The 23,060-nt window shown below is 40.9% G+C and overlaps 1 protein-coding gene across 2 annotated transcripts in view; it reads left to right on the plus strand.

Moving 5' to 3' along the window:
- Nucleotides 1–23,060, plus strand: part of TTC29 (tetratricopeptide repeat domain 29) — a 143,087-nt gene that overhangs the window by 87,565 nt on the left and 32,462 nt on the right. For both annotated transcript variants that reach the window (XM_048508830.1, XM_048508831.1), the window contains exon 12: nt 4,051–4,282. In XM_048508830.1, coding sequence (XP_048364787.1) covers nt 4,051–4,282 — 232 coding nt within the window. The remainder of the gene's footprint in view (nt 1–4,050; nt 4,283–23,060) is intronic.

A 23,060-nucleotide genomic window follows, 5' to 3' on the forward strand; every position in this document is an offset into this window, starting at 1 on the left:
GGGGGAGCGCCTGGCTTCTTAACTTTTGCTGTGGGGCTGGGCTGTAATCTGCAGAGTGAGTTTGATGCCCCACTTTCTCTGCCCCACAAGGTGCTTGCTGTGGGGAGAGGAAAGGGAGGGGGTGTTTGTTAGCTGTTTGGAGACTCCTTATAGGCAATGTATGAATCCAAACTGTTCTTCTATTCCTAAAATTTTGTTTGCTATTGTGAATAGCCTTAATATTAGAGGGGGGGGATGGAGCGCCTGGCTTCTTAACTTTTGCTGTGGGGCTGGGCTGTAATCTGCAGAGTGAGTTTGATGCCCCACTTTCTCTGCCCCACAAGGTGCTTGCTGTGGGGAGAGGAAAGGGGGGGTGTTTGTTAGCTGTTTGGAGACTCCTTATAGGCAATGTATGAATCCAAACTGTTCTTCTATTCCTAAAATTTTGTTTGCAATTGTGAATAGCCTTAATATTAGAGGGGGGGGGATGGAGCGCCTGGCTTCTTAACTTTTGCTGTGGGGCTGGGCTGTAATCTGCAGAGTGAGTTTGATGCCCCACTTTCTCTGCCCCACAAGGTGCTTGCTGTGGGGAGAGGAAAGGGAGGGGGTGTTTGTTAGCTGTTTGGAGACTCCTTATAGGCAATGTATGTGTGGGGCTGGACTGGAATCTGCAGAGTGAGTTTGATGCCCCACTTTCTCTGCCCCACAAGGTGCTTGCTGTGGGGAGAGGAAAGGGGGGGGTGTTTGTTAGCTGTTTGGAGACTCCTTATAGGCAATGTATGAATCCAAACTGTTCTTCTATTCCTAAAATTTTGTTTGCTATTGTGAATAGCCTTAATATTAGATAGGAATGGAGCCTGGCTTCTTAACTTTTGCTGTGGGGCTGGGCTGTAATCTGCAGAGTGAGTTTGATGCCCCACTTTCTCTGCCCCACAAGGTGCTTGCTGTGGGGAGAGGAAAGGGAGGGGGTGTTTGTTAGCTGTTTGGAGACTCCTTATAGGCAATGTATGAATCCAAACTGTTCTTCTATTCCTAAAATTTTGTTTGCAATTGTGAATAGCCTTAATATTAGAGGGGGGGGGATGGAGCGCCTGGCTTCTTAACTTTTGCTGTGGGGCTGGGCTGTAATCTGCAGAGTGAGTTTGATGCCCCACTTTCTCTGCCCCACAAGGTGCTTGCTGTGGGGAGAGGAAAGGGAGGGGGTGTTTGTTAGCTGTTTGGAGACTCCTTATAGGCAATGTATGAATCCAAACTGTTCTTCTATTCCTAAAATTTTGTTTGCAATTGTGAATAGCCTTAATATTGGGGTGGGGGGATGGAGCGCCTGGCTTCTTAACTTTTGCTGTGGGGCTGGGCTGTAATCTGCAGAGTGAGTTTGATGCCCCACTTTGTCTGCTTACAAGGGAGAGGAAAGGGGGGTGTTTGTTAGCTGTTTGGAGACTCCTTGTAGGCAATGTATGAATCCAAATTGTTCTTCTATTCCTAAAATCTTGTTTGCTATTGTGAATAGCCTTAATATGGGGGTGGAGCGCCTGGCTTCTTAACTTTTGCTGTGGGGCTGGGCTGTAATCTGCAGAGTGAGTTTGATGCCCCACTCTGTCTGCCCCACCTGCTACCCTACAAGGGCAGGAAAGAGGGAGAGGAAGAAAGTGGGGAGAGGAAAGGAAGGCATTTGTTAGCTTGCAAACTCCTTTCCCTTCCTTTCTCCACAACAGACACCTTGTAAAGTAGGTGTGGCTGAGAGAGTTCAAAGAGAACTAGTTCAAGGTCACCAATCAGGCTTCATGTGTAGGAGGGGGAAAACAAATCCAGTTCATCAGATAAAGGTCCACCACTCATGTGGGAGGAGTAAGGAATCAAACCCAGTTTTCCATATTAGATGCCACCAGGCTGAAAAGGGCACATTCATTCATCTCTTTGCTGCATTACACTTAGCACTAAATTACCTATAACATCAATTATGAGGGTCTCTTATGATTCTTTTGGATGTTTGTTTTAGACAGATTGTTGCCACGGGTGTTGGGAGCAGGTCCTCTCCAGAGCAGTGGCTGGTTGCTTAATTTGGAGGGGACAGGTTGGTCAATAAAGCAAAATAGAAGCTCTGATAGAAAGTCAATTTGTAGTGCAAAAAAAAAATATTTAGGGAATTGGTCAAACATCCATTTGTTTTCCCCTTCCTCAGCTGCTTTGGCTTTTGACAAAAGCATGAGGTTCCGATCTTCTGCATCATGTGGTGGTGGAGCCCACTCTTTCTGGCCTTCAAGAGGGGACCTATCTCCATCTAGTCCAGCAATAAGTTTCCAGTACTAGCCAGCCAAATATATCAGACCAACTCCTGAGCAGACCTTGTGAGTTACAGCAGTCCCAGTTCTCAGCATACTGTCAAGTGAAAAACTCAGAGGCACACTGGCAGAAAATGATGCCCAGGGCTAGACAAAAGTTTTCCACCCCTGCCCCCCGCCCCCTGCCCTGCCAGCACCGGGGGCAAGGCCTGGTTTTTCCACCACCCCCCATCAAGCCCCACTTATGGCCTCCCTGTCAGCCATGGGGGCCATCCTTGTGCCTCAGCAGCCATGGCTCCCCACTCCAGACTCTTGTGGGGGCGGCAGGCCGCCCAGTCCCCATGCTTAACTCAGAAGGCCCTGCATCTTTGCCAGGCCGCCTCCACCTGGGCATGTCGTGGGGAGTTTGCAGGAAGGATAAACACTGTTTCTAAAAAATACCCACCCACCCCTTCTACTACAGGTTTGTCTGGTAACAAGAACACTGGAACCTTGACACTTGTTTTAAAATGAGTAGAGTATAGGTAGAGGCACTACTGCAAGGTGGCAGATTTACCCCACATCAGATCCACAAAGATAAATGGGGAAAGCCTGCTATCCAAGGTACTTCAGCCAACTCACAGTTGTCTCTCTGATTTTCTTTCTTTGTTCAAACTGCCTTTGGGGGGAAGGTTCCGATGGGGGCGGTGATTTGTGAGAGATTTACATGCTTAAAAGTTAATTCCCACTTGCACTGGCTTGGAGCTGTTTCTGAGGCTAACAACCTACCTCATAGGGTTGGTGTGAGGACAAAATTAGGAAAGAGAGTTGGTGGGGAGAGCCATGTATGTTTTGCTGGTGGTGGGAGGTGTTTTGTGAGCTGGTACAAAAAATCATTGTTTGGTCGTTGTGGGGGAGGGTGGTCGTCCATACCGGGGGGGGGGGGCACCAAACTCAGATTTTGTCCCCGGGCTCCAGTTTGCCTAGATTCGCCCCTGGCCTTTACTGAGTACTGGGGCACATTTAATTAATTGAACTTACAGGTGACCACATCTCCAGAACTTGAGGCAGGGAACTCTATATCTACAATCCTGTGACTTTCCAATAAGTAAGTCCCATTTGAATTCAGTGGGCTTGCCTCTGAATGAACATATTTTTGATGGTACCACCCAAAACTTCTGTGAATTTTTAGAAATGTTGTACGGCTTCAGGCGGACATACAGGCACAGACTTTGGCAGAGGAAGAGGATTCTGGACCAACAAATGACAGTCACCAAGATTGCCTCTCTATGTATTTTGTGGTCATGATTTGTTAAACTGATGGTATTTTCATTGGAGTTTTGCTGGTTGATTTTAAAAATGGTGGCAGATTTTGCTGCAAGGAGTGGGATTATTATGGGAGGAAAGTGGTAGCTGCAGTAATGAAAGTTTTATACAATTCACTGAAGTGAACTCGTTTTTTCATGCCGTTTCCTGTTGTAGCTCTCTGTTTTTAAAGTCCAGGTCTCCTACTTTTGCAGGTGCTAGAGGAAAATGTTAGTGACAGCAACATTTTTTTTCTTTTTGTCTCTCTTTGGGGAGGGAAAGAGCAGTGCATGATCATAGCGTACACAGCAGGAAAGGATTTTAAAATGTAAACTATATAATGTTAACTATGTTCTACATGTCAAGATATTGAGACACCAAGGTAAACTTTTTCTGCACCCAGAATTATAAAGCCGGCTACTGAATTGGTCCAATCGGCAACAAATTTAAACCTCGTGAAAACTAAATATTTAAAAACTGAGAAGCATTTTTTTTCTTTTATTAGGGGAACTACTTGAAAGCCTGTGAATATTTTGATGAGGCATTTTGTGCAGCAAATGTTCTTGCTGATTTGCCTCTAGTGAATGAAACAAAGGTATTCTGTGGCATTGGGAAAGCTCATAACATGATGATGAAAGTTACCAGTCATACAGAAGCTGCGGATCACATCGGCATTGAATACCTGCTGGATTGGAAGGGAAATAGAAGTGACATGTGCGCTGACCCTTTTACAGTTGGTAAGACGCTAGTTATGAAATGCATTAGTACTTCATTGTCCTTAATGGCAAAGTCATTTTTCTTGTATTGTTTTATTAAATTACTTGCTAAATTTAATCCCATTTTCCTGAGAGGAGGTTAATTTTTTAAAAAATGAAATAGATTTATACATGTATTGAAATTATAATAGATACATTCACTAGAAGCTACCAGCATCTTCTGTTGTTCTTCAGGTCACCTCTATATAAAATTTGGAACAGGCCAGGGAAAACTGAATGTTGACAAGTTACAAATTTAAAATTGTTAGAAGACAAGAACAGAAGAGATCAATGATGTTTTATTATGACTATCCTGTTTCCCCGAAAATAAGACCTATCCTGAAATAATGATTTTTCAGGATTTTTGGAGGATGCTTGAAATATTAAGCTCTACTCCAAAAATAAGCCTTAGTTTCAGATTTCCCAGTGCAGGTGATCTGGTCATGTGGGGGGCACAAAATCATGGGGGGGAAAATAAGACATCCCCTAAAAATAAGCCCTAATGCATCTTTTGGAGCAAAAATTAATATAAGATCCTGTCTTATTTTCAGGGAAAACACGGTATGTAATCCTTCATATCCTTAACATGGTGAATGTAGTCCCATTTACAGAATACTTTGTTATCCACACCTATCTATAATCACAAGCTTTATCTCACTAATTCTTCAGAAGGCCAGAGGGTCTAGGTTGTTTATCAGTATACTGGAAAAAATACAAGTTCTGAATTCCTTTGCTTGATATGTATTTTTCAGGCGTCAGATATACAGGTTCACCAGCAGTATCTTATTTTAGCTAATGAAGTTGAAATCAGAGTTAAGCTGTAGTTATTTATTAGTTTGGAAAAATGAAATTCTCTTGCAGGAAACTGAAAAAAATTATGTTGCAGGAAAGTGCTTCTTGTGGGTTCTAATGAGGAAATAGGAATGTGAAACTATCTTGTAAGCACTGCTACTGGAATACTATCAGCATATACCATTGCATCATTGGAATGGGCAACAATTCCGGTAGCAGCACTTTCCAAAAATACCCCATTCACTTATTTACCCCAGATCCTAAGAAACAACAGGCTTCTCCAACACCTTTAGGAATTATAAAATGTCTCTCATAATTCTGCGTTTTTTACTTTGCTTCCAAAAAGTTTTAGAGCTGTAAAAACCCAAAAGTGTAGTATGAAAGCTGAACTACTGTCTTCTGAAAACTCAGATTCTTGGCAATGTTTGATGAAAGTTTAATGCAGATGTTAGAAGGCAGGTGCAAAAGCTAAGCAGCACCTTTAAGCAATTATAGAAATTTTTCACTTTTTAACAAAGCACTCGAAATTATACTGTATTGTTTTGCACAAGTGCATTAGTCCTTTCCTTTTGCACAATTACTCTTACTCATCATCTACTCAACAGAAAATATTACTGATTTTCTGAAAGAAGTATGGTTGATCTGATCCTGTTTGGGGGGCAGGGGGGAATAGAAGCTGCTGAAGGATGTACAAGCTGCTTCACTACCAAAGTCAAGTTGATCGCAAACTGGATTACAAATACTTTGTGTATGCTTGCATTGCTACTTGGGAACTGTTGTGTAATCCCATAACTTCTGACCATATGCCAACATGATGAATAGTGCTGACTGATGAATGCTGCGAAAAGCAGCATAGTACTGATTTAAACTGAATCACGACATGTGCATGATATGTCCATGAGCCATAAATATACACAGCAACTGCAATAGATGCAAAGTTACCCAAAACGCTGCTCAGTTTGAATTGTGAACGCAATCAAAAGAGGTACTTGGCTAGAGAGAGAGTAAAGTGTGATGTTCAAATATGTTATTTGTAAACAGTGAAGTATCCCTGCTGTGAAACTGTTTACACAAACAGTTTTCTGTATAGAATGGTACCCATACAGCCTTGAGCTAGGCAGCTACACTGCCACCCAAGTACTGTATGAATAAGCCCAAACTTTTAATTTGATTGTTCCCATCTGTTTCACAACCATGGGAAATTATGATTTGCCTAAGAATGTGAGGCTCAAAATCAGCCAGTGTGCCACTGAAGCATTGTCAGGCCTGTGTCTGTCAGTTGATGGGTAGCGGGCATTTGCAAAGAGGAATTGTATTGTGTATAACTTTGTACTCTGCCTCCTTGTGCAGGCGGCCTTGGCAGCCCCGGAAGAACTGATCTTATCAACTGGGAAGAGTGAACTGTTCCCAGGCTTGTAGTGCTTTGTAGTGGGAATCGTAGGAGCCATTTGGCTATGGGGGGCGGGGAGCTTTGGGAGATATGGGCAGTAGATTTGAGTGGGAACCTCAGTTTTCGTCTTTGCTTCATGTTGTCCTTTTAAATTGAAATAAAGACTTTGGAGCAAATCTACAGTTTCTATTATTTTCAGACCTGAAGTCTGACAAGCATTCAAATGTAGAGCGTGTGATCACTGCACAAGTAGAATGATAATTTTTGTTCACAGTCATGCAGTTTTTATGAAGTTTTGGAATGTTTAGCATCAAAATCTGCCTCCTGGTGGTCTTGGAGCACAGTATTTGAGGCTTAGAATTCTGAATCCTACCATGTCATTTTTATTCAGGCTAATTGGTAGGTCACTTCATGTAGAAGGGCAGTTCAGAACACTCAGTATGCAAACAGTAAGGTTTCTTGTTGGAGTGTGTGCGTGTGTGTATGCATGCATGCGTGTAAGGTGTCTTCAAACCACAATTGGCTTATGGCAATCCAACTGGGTTTCCAAGACAAGAGACTAACAGAAGTGGTTTGCCATTACCTTCCTCTCCATAGTGATTCTGGTATTCCTTGGTCTTCCATCTACTTATTAGTCAGGGTAGATTCTGCATAGTTTCTGAAATCTGACAAGATCAAACTAGCTTGGACGATTAGGTCTGGGCCTTCTTGCTACAGTGGATGGTTTTTCCTTTATGTTCTGTTTTAGTAGATTAGAGTTTCTGACGAAACTCTTGACTCTGTTATATTTGCATTCTGACAGAGTACATCATGGCATCATATTATTTTCAATTCATTAACCGGTATGTTAAACAAAGATATTTTAAAAACTCTTACTTTTCCAACAACTGCTGGGGTAGCACTTGTGAAGGGTTCAATCAAAGACTGCCCAGCAGAGTATTACCAGGAACTAAAGGTACCATGCTGTCAGAATGCAGCGCTGGACCATTTCTGAACAAGGCACATAGCCCTAATCCAATAATAAAACCTTTATTACTTTAAAGAACTTCTCAGAAGCAGAATGCAACTTCTTTTGTGCACTGCTAAATTTACCTGACTCCCAAGTTCCTGGATTATTATTCCATTTAGTAGAGATCAGAGAGGCATAGAAAGTTATTTGAAGCACAGAAATGGACTGTTCACTGACTCCCAAGAATGGAAGCTACAGACAGCAGTTTTATATTGGCCAACTGGACTGGCTATAACTGTGAGCACAACAGCCTTGTTGCAAATAGAAACCTAGAGACAAACTTCTGCAGACCTGTGATGAATTTAAGACAGCAAAGACAAGATTCAATTTTATGTTCCTCACCTTAAAAGAGAGAGAGAGAGACTGAAGTTGTAGTCCATCAACAATGACAAATGTTCTCAAGCAAGCTCACTGGGTATTAACTGTTGTACTTTCAGCTGTTTTAGTTCCAGATATTATAACTCCTGATCACTGAGTCCTCCCTGTTATCCAGTGGAGGTGTTCTTCTTCCCACCCTCAGGAACTCTTTTCATCACTCCACTAATTCAAAGTCTACAATAGCTAATTATTCCTGGTTCCAAAGCAAGATGGGAGTCTTTGCCCCATAATGATTTTGTGTGCCCAAGCAATTTAAAATGGTTATCTTGTTATCCATCCTTCCTGTGTTAGAAAGAGACATCTAGTTCAAGTAAAACAACCTTTCACATCATGACAACAGTATGGCCCATTATCTTGCCTCATGCTTCACTATGACTGGAAAGACTTCTTTACAGAGCTGACTGTTCCACTATTGTGAATGTTCAGGCAATGGGACTTAATTCCAGATAGAGATTTAGATGCACCTAAATTCTTTTGAACTTCTTGTGGTACTTTGGGGCATTAATATCCTTCACACTGGGTCCTCATTGTTCTTCCCAGTGCTGAGAAGCAGAAGCTGGAATAGTGGTAGAGGAACATCTATTTTGTTCTGGATAAATTATAACGGGATATACGAGAGCCGGCATGGTGAAATAGTTAAGAGCAGCAGACTCTGATCCGGAGAACTGGATTTAATTTCCCACTCTTCCACATTAAGCCTATTGGATGACCTTGGGCTACTCACTGTTCTCTCAGAGCTCTGTCAGCCCATGCAGAGGCAAGCAATGACAAACCACCTTGTCTTTTACCTTGAAAACCCTACAGGATTGCTGTAAGTCAGCTATGACTTGATGGCATACACACACATGTGTGAGAGAAAGAGCTGTTGTTGTGGCAAGTGTTAGCTTACTGAGCCTGAGCAACAGGAAGAAATGTGTTGAACTGACCAAGAAATATTGAATTCATCAAGAAAATGATACCTAGGAAATACTGGAAAGTAGCTGCAGATTTTTTTTGGCCAGATGTTTTCCCATCTGCAAAGGAAAGCTAAGGAGAAAGGCGGCCAGATTCAGTTACTATAAGTAAGAACATAAAAAAGAGCCTGCTGGATCAGACCAGAGTCCATCTAGTCCAGCTGTCTGCTCCTCGCAGTGGCTCACCAGATGCCTTTGGGAGCTCACAAGCAGGATGTGAAAGCAATGGCCTTCTGCTGCTGCTGCTCCCGAGCACCTGGTCTGCTAAGGCATTTGCAATCTCAGATCAAGGAGGATCAAGATTGGTAGCCATAGATCGACTTCTCCATATATCTGTTCAAGTAGTATGAAGATGAGAAAAATCCTCTATAAATCTGTTCAAGCAGTATGAAGATGAGAAAAATTCCTAGTATCCCAGGAATATTAGCGAGATAAAGAATTTAATTCCAGGACATTTCTTTGCATTCTACCCTGTGTTTAATTAATAACCACAGTGATATAGGTTACCCAGCAGATCTGGCACTTTTATGACTCCTTTATACAAGAAGAAGCAAACAATTACTCTCTTTTTTGTTTTAATTGCAGTTTACATTGCTTTTGTTATTTTCCGTGTAATCATTAAGACATTGCCTATATTAACTTTTTATACTTTTCAATTAAATACTTTGTCCTTTCAGTTCAACATACATTTAAAAAGTTTCCTCCATCTTCTTTAATAATTCACTTATAACTTTCTTTGCATGATGAATCATTAATTAGATTTCTGTAATAATTTGGTGCCCCTGAACTTGTTGACTTTGCACACTAAAAGGATGAAATCACACTCATTCCTTTATCATCAAGACCCATTAAGATTTAAGTGAGTGGGCAGCTTCAACCATCTTAAAAAAATAAATTTGTAATCAGAAATCAATTTATTGGTGCTCAACAAACCACAGTCCAGTCAATGGCTTATTCATACTGTGTTTTTTCATTGGATCAGCATGGTCTGCTGAGACAAGCTGGAACCCAGATTTACTTTCCCCAGTGGTAATGGCAAGAATGGGGGCAGGGTGTGTGGAGGTAATGGTTCCATGAAAACAAAGTCACAGGACCAAGGGGTCTCATTCTGTGGGCCCCTGAACAAGGTGCCCTGAGCCATTCACCATTGTTTCCTGGTGGTGAGGGAGGAATCCATACTTTCTCCAGGACAAACAATAGCCAAAAGCACACCAAAGGCCTCCCAATGGAAACAGAACTAATAAGCCCAACAGAATCAACATCAAACCAGAGAATCACAGCATGACCACAGCCCAACACATCCATTGTCTAACCAGAGAATCCAAGTCCTATCATCAGTAGCAAGGTACAAAAGTCCAGCCCAACAAAGCCAATGTCAAACCACAGAATCCAACTAGAACCTAGTGCCAGTGTGGCAACAGGAACCGATTAGACCCAATCTCAAGCCAGAGAATCCCTGCAGATGCAACCAGGCAAGCACCCCCTAATGTGTAATTCCGTTTGCCTCTGAGAGCTGCTTCCCTCCCTCATGTTTCCTGAGAAACTTGCAAAAAGTGCAAAAAAAAAGCTACACAAGTTTGGTGCTTTAAAATTCCAGCTCCTGATATCCTTAGGTATTCTGAAAGATTTCCAGGAATATTCAGGATTGGGAGACTGGTATTTAGTAAATTCTCTAGTATGTATTCAAATTCTCTAGTATGTATTCAAATTCTCTAGTATGTATTCAAATCTGGGATATATTTTAAAAAATCCAATCTGGAATTTTTCAGGTATACTTTTGGACCAGATACATCTGAGCGCACATCCATAAATCAGACTACACTCTTCTCTATACTTATGAGATCCAGAGGCTGCAGGAGCCAGGGGTGCTGTCACCACTGTGCCATTTCCAGAGGACTTCCAAGAGGTGCAGGACTTCCAAGAGGTCCTGAAAATCCTCTGAGATGGACCCCCTCCCCCCATACACCTTCCTGCCTTCCTGAGGCAGTGCAAACACTCTCGATCAGGCTTCTCAGACTTCCCGTCCTTTCCAGGGACTGCGCTGCTTCAGATGATAGTATGTGTTGATTTAAAAACACTGTTGCTCAGCCCTATAATTTCCCCAGAAGGTAAATGGATATTTTCCTTTTGGCAAATCTCCAGGTTCAGAAAACAGAATCAAAATTTATTTAACAGAGGAGATGGGATAGGAGAAAACTTAGATGGAAGGTAAAAAAGCAGGAGAAATATATGTACAACGGCTTTGCCTTAGAATTCCATTTTTGATTTCAGGAACAGGCCCTGGTTTTACTTAGGCTTATTAAGATTCAATTTCAGTAGCTTAAATTTCCATAAATGGTGCAGTCACAGATTGTTCAGGATTATTACAGGGTTCTAACAGACTAGTACTTTTCCAAAGTACCCTCACACTCTGCCTTGACTCAAAACCCCAAAACTAAACATGTCAAAACAAAAATCCAATACACCAGACTAACTGCTCCCAGGAATTCTTCTTTCTAGAAGATCAATTCCTGTCCTGTTTATATAGCCCCTTGTGTAAAGACTCTGTTCTTCCACTTCAGTTTCAGCCCTTCAATAAGCAACCAGTAGTTTTCTTGTCTGGGCATAATTTTGGTCTCTCATAGCTCAAGCTGTCACCATAGAACTAGTGAGATTCTTCACACTGACTGAAATACTCTCTCAAAGTAGATATGTTTAACACAACCAGATGTTCACACCCAGGAGTCAGAATCCAAAATCTTCAAACTCCTCCCGTCAGAAAGAAATCCTCTTTCCTCTCTGAGTCATCCAGTTGTTACATAAATCAGACTGCAGATTAGCGCATCCAATTGGGTTGCTTCCCCTCTTCCTAGGGAGCTTATTCCTCACTCTGAAATGTAAACAACCTGACCTTAGACAGACCTGCACTTTCTAGACTCATTTATATTGTGCAGTCTGTCATATCCTCTGTTGGGCCAAACAGACTTATGCAACCCTTTTGGATGGCCTAAGTCAGAGGTCCACACAGAGGTCATTTCTAGGCCAGAAGACTGATGGAAGCCAACTAAAGTTGACTCTATTTCTAGGAACACCCATAGCCCACCCACAGCCATGCCAGTATCCATCTTTAGGCCAGTGCAGCTCCACTGGCAGCTGGCTGTTTTGGGTTAGGCACCATGGAGTTCTGGGGTGCCCTCCTGCCTCAATGTTTGCCCTTCCTGCTAGCGTTGGTGCCACTTTTTTGTGTGGGAGTGGTATATACATTTGTGTTTTGTTTTTCACATTAAATGCAACATATTCTGCATTCCTTTATTTTTGCTTTTGCCTTGGTGTAGCAGGCTCTCTTTTGTTCCTGGTTGCATCTGCACTACACCTTGTCATTTGTTACCATATTCCACTCAAATAGTCAGCCTACAGTCACTATAAGTTCTCTCTGTTTCTTTCCTTTTGTTGCCTACCTAGATTCCAGTGGCAATATTTGATTCTCCATATTTTCCTTCTTGGCAACCAACTTTTTTACCATGGTTACTTGCATCCAGTGTACAACCAATACTGACCTAGCCCTGCTGCTCCACTGGTGCCACCAGTATTGCATCAATCTGTAGTACAGCCACTGTTACTTCATTCTTCTAGAATGCTGTCAGTACCTTTGATCCTGATACAGCCCACTTTTATATTAACAGGTCTGTATGCCTGTTTATGTAGTACAGATTTATCCCAATCTTCCCAACTTTTATGACAATATGCATGTGGTCTGGGACCTGCGTGTTTTCTCCCATACAAAGTTACCCACTCCCTCAAGTTGTCTGCAGAGATTCTGCTTTGGTTCCCTCCACCATCTGAGGCTCGACGAGAAAGAGCCTCTTTTTTGGTTGTAGCACCAAAACGTTGGAATTCCCTCTTTAGGGAAATTCATCTGTCTCCTTTGACTTTTTTGTTTTATTTGTTATTCCCTCAATAATGGGTTTTGGATCTCCTTCTAGTGTTGTTTTTGTTTGTTTGTTTTTAATTGAATTTTATATTTTAACCGTATTTAATTGTTTTAATGTTTATCATCTTGTAAATCTTGATTGTATGGAAAGGCAGCATAAAAATGTTTTAAATCAATAAATGGTTGTCCACTCCCTGGTTTTTTTTCCTCCCAGCAACACTGTAAGGTGGGTAGGTTGATCTGAGATAAAACAGCTGAGGAACCACTAATTTTCATGGCAGAATGCTTATTTGAACCTGGTCTCCCAGATTCTAAAACACTATTCTGACCACTACACCACATTTTCTTCTGACTGATTGAGAATGAAGCCATAGAAACTTTCCCACTTTCTCAGAAGGGAAGGGAGTTCTGCTCCAGGTACTTTATGGTACCCTGGGAGTTAATATTAATGTTAGATATTTATGATTTCATTTTGTAAGCCATCTAAAACATTTCTCTGAAGTGATATCATACAAGTAGTTTAAAATAAATAGTCATGTACCTGGTAAAGTGACAATGGTTAGTATTCTTTTCTGTGTTGCTATTTACCCAGGGAAAATGTTGTTCCAGATTAAAATGTTTGGGGACCGGGAGTCCTAGACTAAGTTGAGCCATCACGGAAAGTTCTAATTGGCATCTTGCACAATTTGTTCATTTTATTGATTCACTATGTCAAATCAATGCAAATGTCTGCCTTTCTCCAGAGCATCTCAGCACTGAAGGTGTGAGACAACAGTATCAAAAATAATTTTATAAAACAAACATTAAAACAACAGACAAAACTCTAAAAATAAGTTATTCACCATTTTCCCCTTTCCTGGTCAGAACAGCTCTGTTTTATATCTCACCAGAACACCAGGAAGGAAGGAACCCTTTCCCTTGATCTCTTCTAGATGACTGTTCCAAGGGCATGGGGCAGCCGCTTAAAAATGTGTGCCTGGAATGTTGCTGAAAATGTCTTAGGGGGATACTAACAGTAGATCTTGCTGGAAGACAGCTCCTAGTCTTAGGCTGGAGGGGCCATTTGTGCCCAAGTGGAAGAGGATGGGAAGCGAGAATGATTTGGGCAATTGGGCCCAGCATTGGCTGTCAGCCATCTTCCTGCAAACTGCAGGCTTGTCATAGTAAACAGCTCAGACTGAAAGGAGCAGGCTGAAGAGATGCTGGGCATTCAGCAACTCTCTCTTGACAAAGAGAGGATCTAATTTACACCCATTGATAGAACAGACAGCCAAGGTTCAATCTGCCAGTATCTGCTGCTCCTGTCTGATGACACCTGCCCTGTATCTTCTGTCTGCTTCTCCTGTCTGATGGCACCCTCACTTCATCCTTGGAGGAAAGGAGGCCCAGAACCCAAGATACCATGTCAGGGTGCAGAGATAGATGTGCATGGGGGAGAACAATTTGGTGTGTTAGCTAGTAACAAAGGCTGCTACTGCCCAATAATGTGGGGGAAGTTCTTTGATGAGGGAAGAAAGTAAAAAAAGCAGCCACTCGTGTGTGATGGAGTCTTATCACAGCTCTCACAGCTATATTGTTGGTTATTTTGATGAGAGGAGGGAGTAAAAAATCAACCACTCAGAGCTATCATGTAGGATAACATATAGGTATCTTTGTTCTGTGACCTATTTTGAAATATATATATTTAAATTACTGTAACTTGGTTACCTTGAGTACTTTTTAGGCAGAAAGCCGATTAAAAGTTCATTAACCATAGGCTTTTCAATGTGTTTGTGATTTCCCTTTGCTTATCCTACTTCCTTCCTCTTCTAGAATGTGGAACTTGATCAGCACTTCCTAGTTCGAACAAGCTCCAATTTGCTGTGCCTTGTAGGGGGAAATGAACCCAGTTTGCCATAGTGCCGGTATTTGAACGGCAAACTGGAGCTTGATCAAAACAGGAAGCACACATGAGAAGGTAGGAGGAACACACACAATTCTGACAAACCTATTTAATCAGAATTTGTATGATGTTTCAATGCATCTATAGTCAATATTGTCTTTGTATCAAATCAGCAGAACTCAAAATGAATTCTGAAGAATACTACATTGTTTTAAAATGTATTTTTCACAGAAGCATACCATTTTACAACTATGAAGTAAATATTCTCTTATTACCCACTAGGTACTTCCACCTCCAAACTCTGCACCAGTTTCATCCTGGTACTGCGCCCTAGAGCACATAGGGTGATACATTAATATTTAATGATAACTGCATTTCAGAGTGAATGCACTATGCACACATATATTTTATTTATGCCTCTTTTACCATATATAAATTATATTAGATGAACCAAAACAACTGAGCAGGTTGTCTAAAATGTGATATCCCAAATGGCCTTGTTAAGAAAATGTAAATTGTTTGGATAATCTTGTTTTCAAAAGCCAAATTCACTTGGGCCAAAATACATATAGAATTTTTTGAATGTATCCAGTTCCCTAATTTCTTTATGGTTGTATAATGCATGGAGTTTGTACCAAATTGCTGTTGTTGTGATGAAATTCTTCTTGAAATCCAGGCTACGTAATAACTGGACTCTCTTAGCTACCTGGGTGGTTCTATTGAACCACAAAGGTGATGTAGGAACGCTGTTGGAATCATATAGTCATCACATGGGATTTGCAAATTTATTTAGCAACTGATCCCTGTACAGTTATTAATACTAATATTGAAAGCAACAGGTGATTCATGATCCTCTGCCAAGTTTTTTTTCATGATGATAATTTAAAACTTTTACAATATTTAGCAAAACTGGAAATGTAGGTGGGGGCCAAGGAAATGATGTATAACAAACTGTAAATATTTATATATGTAGTTGAAATTGATGCATAATTTGATGAACTGATGATTAAAAACTTAATACAATCATTAAAATCTGTAAACTCCCCATATGATATGAATTGAACTGAATTCATTTTTTATTATATGCAGAAAATATCCTGTATATTAATGTTACATTGTTTCAGTCCCTTTCTCAAAAAACCCCATGTATACAGTCAAAAATATTTAGATAAATGGGGAGTTTAACCTTGGCTGTATTTCTGTCTTCAGTCTGTGCGCTCTGGAAAATCATCTAGATATGAGAGAGCCTATCAGTTGAAAGAGGCTGCAATAAATCTCCTGTATATTGCTGCATTATGTTTTTCATCTCTGAGGGCTTACACTGAACGCTGGTACGGTGGGGCACTAGAAAACATTTTAGTTTATTTTATTATGACTGCATTCTGTCTGGCGAAAATATGCAAGCACAAGTCTCACATGTCCATTGGAAAACATGGGGTTAAAGTGGACTGTATTTTAGGCTGCATTCAGTTGACTTGCTGTGTGGGGAGAGACTGAGCAGTCCTGGCTAATGACTTGTAGGTACTGAATCCTCAGGTCTCTCAGGTGGTTTCACTCGACCAGTTTCAACAGAATGATGAAAAGGCTGAGATAAAATAAACTGACAGTTGCTACTCATTGCAGGCAGCAAGCTGTACCCCAGCAGCTGAGACCCTGGGAGCCCTCTTTTTTAAACAAAGGCTTTCTCTGCAGTGAGCAATGAACTCCACACACACAAAAAAGGAGAGGGAGATTGGCAGCTGGTGACCGACAGGAGGAGGGAAAGGAGGAAAACTGGGGAACACGGCAATTGTTAGCTAATTAGAAGCCATTTCCCACCTACTTAATACCAACCCATTAAGCAAAAAAATGCTTTTTCATCTTACTCTCGCTGCTACACATGACATTATACTCCAATCAATACTCTCCCACTGGCTGCCTCAGTACCCACAAATGAATGCGTTGCAGTTCAAGAATGCAGTAATTGAATTGGGGCAATGAAATTGGAGATCTCACAGACAAGAACTTTCTCTGAAGGTACTGATGTTATATTTGTGAAGCTTGGATAAAGAAATCAGATCTCACCATTGACAGCTTTCAGACTCTGGCAAATAAAAACAGAGTGTGATTAACACATGTCAGCTTTCATATTTAAAAAAGTAAATGGAGCCTTTCCTTTTTCTGAATGGTGTGGGCAGGAGGTGGAGAAAAAGTATCTTGATACAGTTTACACAAGCAACAAGACTTGTCGTTTCCATTATTAATTTGTTTAATGGCGGTTTAATCTTTTACTTGCAAGACATCTGCAGTAGAAACAGAAATCCTGCTAACCTGTCCATGCATCAGCAATGCAGCTGGAACTTCTTTCAATTCTGATAATTGTGATAACACCGGTCTCTGAATCCATCTTTTGATGTAACTTACAATACAGTAGTTCAGCTGGTAACAGCAGGGTTTGCATCCAGCTAAAGTTATGTTCCTATTTACAGTTATTTGGAATAAAAGCCCTGCTGGATTTTCTAAGTAATGTTTTAAGTTCACACCATATTTGTGTTTACCACTGCAACACCAGAAGAATGGGAAGAGTGCTGAAGGTGGCCAGTTGAGCGAAACTGTCTTTCAAAACATGCATGATAAATTTCAACATAATCTGAAATCATCTCGGCCATAAGCATCTGTACGTGTTTTTAGAAACCTGACATTTATTGGCACAGAAGGAAGAAAAAAAATAAAGGGAAAGAAAAATGCTTCTATTATCTACAATTGTCTTCATACAAAGCCTGGCTTGTATTGCCAGGCCTTAATTCTATCTCACTTAAATCTGACACTCTTGATTTCAGTATTGGTGTATCATTCCATTTCATTTAGTTTTATTACATGCTCTAATCACGATCCCCTCTTGTTATATATTTTGTTAGCTGTTTCTGCCCATGTTCCATCAAGCCATGCATCTGTTCACACGATTCTACAATTGTAGTAAGATCTTTAAGTAACTTCAGTCTGTTTACATGATACAGAGCCCCATTTAGACGGAGTGCCAAATCCGCTTATGAAAGCGGCATGCCACCACACTGGCAGATTTGGCCTCCCTGGAGTACTTATCCCAGCAGAGGGATGATTCCACCAGCAAGCAGCTGCCGCCACACACATACACATACCCCTCTGGACACAGCACCAGCATCTCAGCCTTCCTGCCACCATTACCACTGTAACAGGGGCAGGCCAGGAGTGTGGCCGGGGAGGAACCAGCTTTAGTTGTCTCCCTCCTGGCCATTCACAGCACTACTCCAGCTGCTGGGAATTTAGACTTATGCCACCCTTTTTTTGAACCCCATAGAGCAGTGATGGCGAAACTTTTCGAGACCGTGTGCCCAAACAACAACCCAAAACCCACTTATTTATCGCAAAGTGCCAACACGGCAATTTAACCTGAATACTGAGGTTTTAGTTTAGAAAAAAACGGTTGGCTCCAAGGCACACATTACTCGGGAGTAAGCTTGGTGGTCGTCGGTGGCTTTGCTTTGAAGCAACTGTGCAACGCTTTGAATGGGTGAATCACAACCCTAGGAGGGTTTAAAAGCAAGCCCCATTGCCAGCAACTGGGCTTACTCCCAGGTAAAGGATTGCGCTTTAGTTCTTCCCATGAAAATCAGTGGGGTTTAACAGCACTTAACAGGGTTACCTACACATCGTGCCCAGCGGCCCAGGCCAGCCTAGATGTGTGTGTCCCCCACATGATGAACTTTGTGCGCGCGTGCCCACAGAGAAGGCTCTGAGTGCCACCTCTGGCACCTGTGCCATAGGTTCGCCACCACTTCCATAGAGACTTCTCAGTGGCAGGCGGGGCTTTTTCACTTTTCAAGTCTCCCCAAGCCATCGGGAAACCTCTTTGGGGACAGGAACATGCCCAGCTCTTGTATGGAGCTGGCAGATGCTTCATTCTACACAAATGGTTTTCCCAACTTATACCCAACAAACTTTAAGAAACTGTACTGTCTTTTCTTCTGGATCCACAATGCAGTAACTGTTCCATCTTTTCCCCCACAACAACATAAACCATGGATCGGTTGGCAATGCTCATAACAATGTAAAATCTAGGTTCTGTTATTCAAAGGTACAATATGTAAAAAGTCTGTGCATACAATAGTTCTGTTCCATGGAGGTACAATAAACATTTCAAATAACATTGTTTAAATTATTGTTGTGCTATGCTAAATCTGTGGAGCCCCACTGCTATTTAATACTTTTGTTTCCAAGCTGAATAATTTGTACTATCTTTACTTTTTGCACGGTGGTTCATTTGGGTTATTTTATGATTGCCATATTTATCATAGAATGGGGGTCCTGTTGCATCATTCTGATTCAAAGGTTCTCAGCTACTATCAGGTCACGAAAGTGGAAGATTCTGGAAGCATTACTCACCTGAAATTTTTCTTGTTTTTTTCTCTTTGCTGTCTTAAGCCTCAGATGCCCGCCAGTGACTCAATGTAGATATACCATAGCTCAAGGCTGAGAACACCATGAACAACTGAAATGTTGTTGAATGCTATTGGCAGTTGCATGTTCAATACATTTGCAGGGGTTTTGGAAATGTGATATAATTACACCTTGTGCAGAGGCGTGTCTAGGGAAAATGTAGCCTGGTGCAAAATCTGAGTTTTCCGTCCCCACCCCCACCCGTGAATGGGTGGCCGCCCCCCCCCCCCATGACCAAACAATTTTTTTGCTCCAGGTCTTGAAGTCAGTGTATGAACCTGGAGGGAAGGAGGAGAGGTGTGGGGGGGGGGGCAGTTTTCCACCTCCCATGTGACTAAATGGCCAAAGCCCAGGGACATTTGAACCAGTGGTGGGATTCAAACATTTTAACAACAGGTTCAGATGGTGGTGGGATTCAAATAATGACTGTTAAAAAGTATTTAAAATATTTAAAATATTAAAAAAATATTAATTCTTAATAAAAACCATTTTAAGTATTAAAAAGTGATATTTTAACAACGGATTCTACAGAACCTTTGGAACCCTCTGAATCCCACCTCTGATTCGAACCCTGGGCAGTACGCCCCTGACCTTGTGACTGCTAATAGAAATAGTGGTCAGGAAAGACAGAACCTGCTTTCAGTAGGGGAAAAAACTCATAATTAAACCAGTAATTTGCCTTTTAAATTGGTATAATGAGATACTCACCAGGAGAACATTTCTGAGTCAATTTTTAATGTAATTGAAATTTTAAAAATACCTTAACACAGGTCTATCCCAATCACATTCCTGATTTTACACAAAATCCATATTCTGTCACATACATATTTTATTGCACAGCTATGTAGAAAGAACCAGCTTGGGAAATGCTATGGAAGAATAGGCAGGAAATTCATTAAAACGTGGTGATTTGCCAATGCAATGTCTAAACTTTTAGATAAATGGAGTGCATTACTGGCAGCTCTTTCTTGTTTATCTGATACTGAGAGGTTCCAGCTCATTTTAAAAATTAGCTCTTTAGCATTGGCCATTTCCTCACTGAGAAATTAAAGCCGGATACAACTAGGTTTCAAAAGAAACGGCATCGCGGTTTCACCCTCCCCACTGCAGCGTGAGGACATCAGTGTCTATCACGGTTTCAAACAGTGCAGAACTCCCCACGAACGAGCGATTGAACGCACAATCTGCTCAGTGGCTCTTTGTTCCTCGTCCTGATTGGCTGTTGCTCTGTTTTGGGGTGGGAAGTTTTAAAAACTTTTTTTTGCGCAGCTACATCACCACACGCATGAGTAGATAGAAGCTACATTGTTGTGTGACTTCGACTTTTTCGGCACTCTTTACCCACACAGCTGTGCTGACACGAAAGTCTTATTTTAGTTTACAGTTGGCACAGAAATCACGTTCCACGCAACCACATTTCAACGTAACGGCCACCAGCACGAAATTTTAAAAAGGGCTGTGCGCGCATTGTGCGCAGCCTACTGCGTTCTGATTGGCTGGAAGGCTCCACATCACTCCCTATGGTGGGAAAATAAACCTAGATTCTGTTCCCTGTCCCCTCCCCCCGTCCCCTGTCCCCTCCCCACCAATCTGGCTTCAGGGCGTGTTTTTTAAAAAGGTGCACTTCCATTCAGGTTCTTAAAAAACACGTGATAAGGGGGAGAGGGAGCGCCAGAACTGGGGATGAATCCATGTTAAGCAGTTAAGCAGTGGGGAGTTCTTGCTGAAACCTTGATATTTCACTTGAGTACCACACGATTAATTGACCGTGGGGAATTGACCATTATCTCAAGGCATACTACCTTCAAGATGGAATAAAAAAGCCCACATTTTTAGCAGAAGTTTCATTCAATATTATAAACTAACAAAATTCTTACTCTGATTTTCTTCTAAAACAGAAGTCCATTGCCATCCTGCAGACTAAATATTTATTCCAGTATGAACTTTTGTAAGTGCACAGATGCTATGCACCTGTGTAAGAAAAGATTACAGAAAAGGAAGAATTTGTCTAAAAAGAAGCTGATTTAAATACTAGAGCCTGTATGTTGTGTACAATTCTATATATTGTGTTCTAGTACTATAGGGTTTTTGCAAGGATTTTTTAAAATGCATGGAGTATGGCACTTTTAAATACCGGTTTATAATTTTTGTATTTTCTTTGTTGTAAGGAGGGTTCTCTTCAACAGTATTGATTATTTGAAGATAATACAGATTAGATCAGAAGGGGAAATACTTGTATTATTGTCTCCTGTTAAAAATATCAGTAAAGGGGAGCTGCCTAAGATAGCCAACAGAGGCCTTAGGTGTGCCTGAATACAAAACATTTTGCAACGTATAACTAGGGAAGGTTAATATAATTTTTGTCTATTGAATAAGAGCATCCAGGTTGATTGATACAGTAATTTTGGCCTTTGCTATGGCAAATATTTAGCTCATTATCAATTTTAATAGCATTTTGCAGAACAAGCTTTTTCTTGATATGCAGAAAATAGTATTAAATTTCCCTGCATAGATACATTGTTATGACACACAATAACTACTTGACTATAAAGGGGGGGATTAATAATTTAGGAGGTGTTAACAAATTAGGGCCATCATTAAAAATACTTTGAACCATTTTGTAGAAAAATCAAATTGAGGTAATGCTTTGCTCTTATGATAAAGAATTACAGCATTAATTCTGCAAAGTGAACTTATTGCTCCTATTCGTCTCTAAAACCCTGGAGCATTAAAAGACAGGAAGAATGAAATGATCATTGCTTTTCTTTTTTTCCCAAGCATAACAGCTCTAATATTTCCATCACAGCTCCATGGCGGAGCTTTTGTGGATGTGCTAGAGGAAAAGCCCAACAATGTCTTCTTTTCCTTTGTTTTACTTCTGCTATTATGAGATATGGGGCCAGTGGTTCTTAACAAAATGGAAATGGTGCTTGTACAGAATTCTACATAGGGTGTTCACTGACAATTTTTTTTTTTGTAAGTGGGTATTTTAAATCATAACCTGGCTGGTTTTATTTGCTTTCTTTACTTTGATTTTGCTGTCTTATAGCTGAATGTCAAATACATTTTAACTGAATAGTTCTAATAATAATTATCTGCTCAGTCCAAACAAATGACAAAAGAAAGAATGTTGGATTTTTAAAATAACATGGATATTGTTTTCAAATGCTGTATTACATGTGCATTCGTGCGTGTGCTGACATGCATAAGTAAATATAGTTTGTATCTTGCCACCGTAAGTATGTTCTTGGCTGCCACTGGAAATCCTCCCTGGCAGGGCAAATCCCCCTGTCTCACTCTTTGGCTCCTTGTACTTTCTATAGCCCAACATTCCATCTTATCTATGCCTCCGCTTGTCCTGGTTTAGTGTATTTGCCTTTAGTGTATTAGGTAATGAGAGAAAAAGTTAATTGCCCCGTTTTCCAGTTTTTATAATAATAAGCATTATTGAACTGACATGTGAATTAAATTATATTGCGCCAGTTAAGAATCATGTTTCTCCCTTCCTATCAGTGATTGAGGGAATTTGCCTTTGCTGATCTACTCTGAAGTAAGTCTAATTTTATCCAGTGGAGCTATTCCCAGGAAGGTGTTATTACATGAAACAGCCTTGGATTGGACAAGATGGGGAATTGCAGTGGCAGTCAAGAATGCATCTTTGCTTCCAGAATGAAAGTGTATTTTACCAATTCAGCTAAGCACGGGTCTTATCTAATCTCTGCTTGCTCTTTGCATGATCAGATGATCCAAAGATAAATTATTGAAAGCAGATTATTAGCATTTCTACTGTTGTTACTACTGGCAGAGTTTCACTGGTGTCATCACTGAGAAAATTTAGGAAGAAATAGTGCTACAGTAAAAACAGCAAATCTATTGAATTATCCCCCAAAAGCCACCACTGCAGTTTATTTTTATAGCACTCTTTACGTAAAATAAAATGCAAACTGGTCTTCAGGGAGTAGTCAGCTAAGTTCAGTGAGCTTTTGGATGA

The sequence above is a fragment of the Sphaerodactylus townsendi genome, linkage group LG10 (assembly GCF_021028975.2).
Source record: "Sphaerodactylus townsendi isolate TG3544 linkage group LG10, MPM_Stown_v2.3, whole genome shotgun sequence".
NCBI lineage: Eukaryota > Metazoa > Chordata > Lepidosauria > Squamata > Sphaerodactylidae > Sphaerodactylus > Sphaerodactylus townsendi.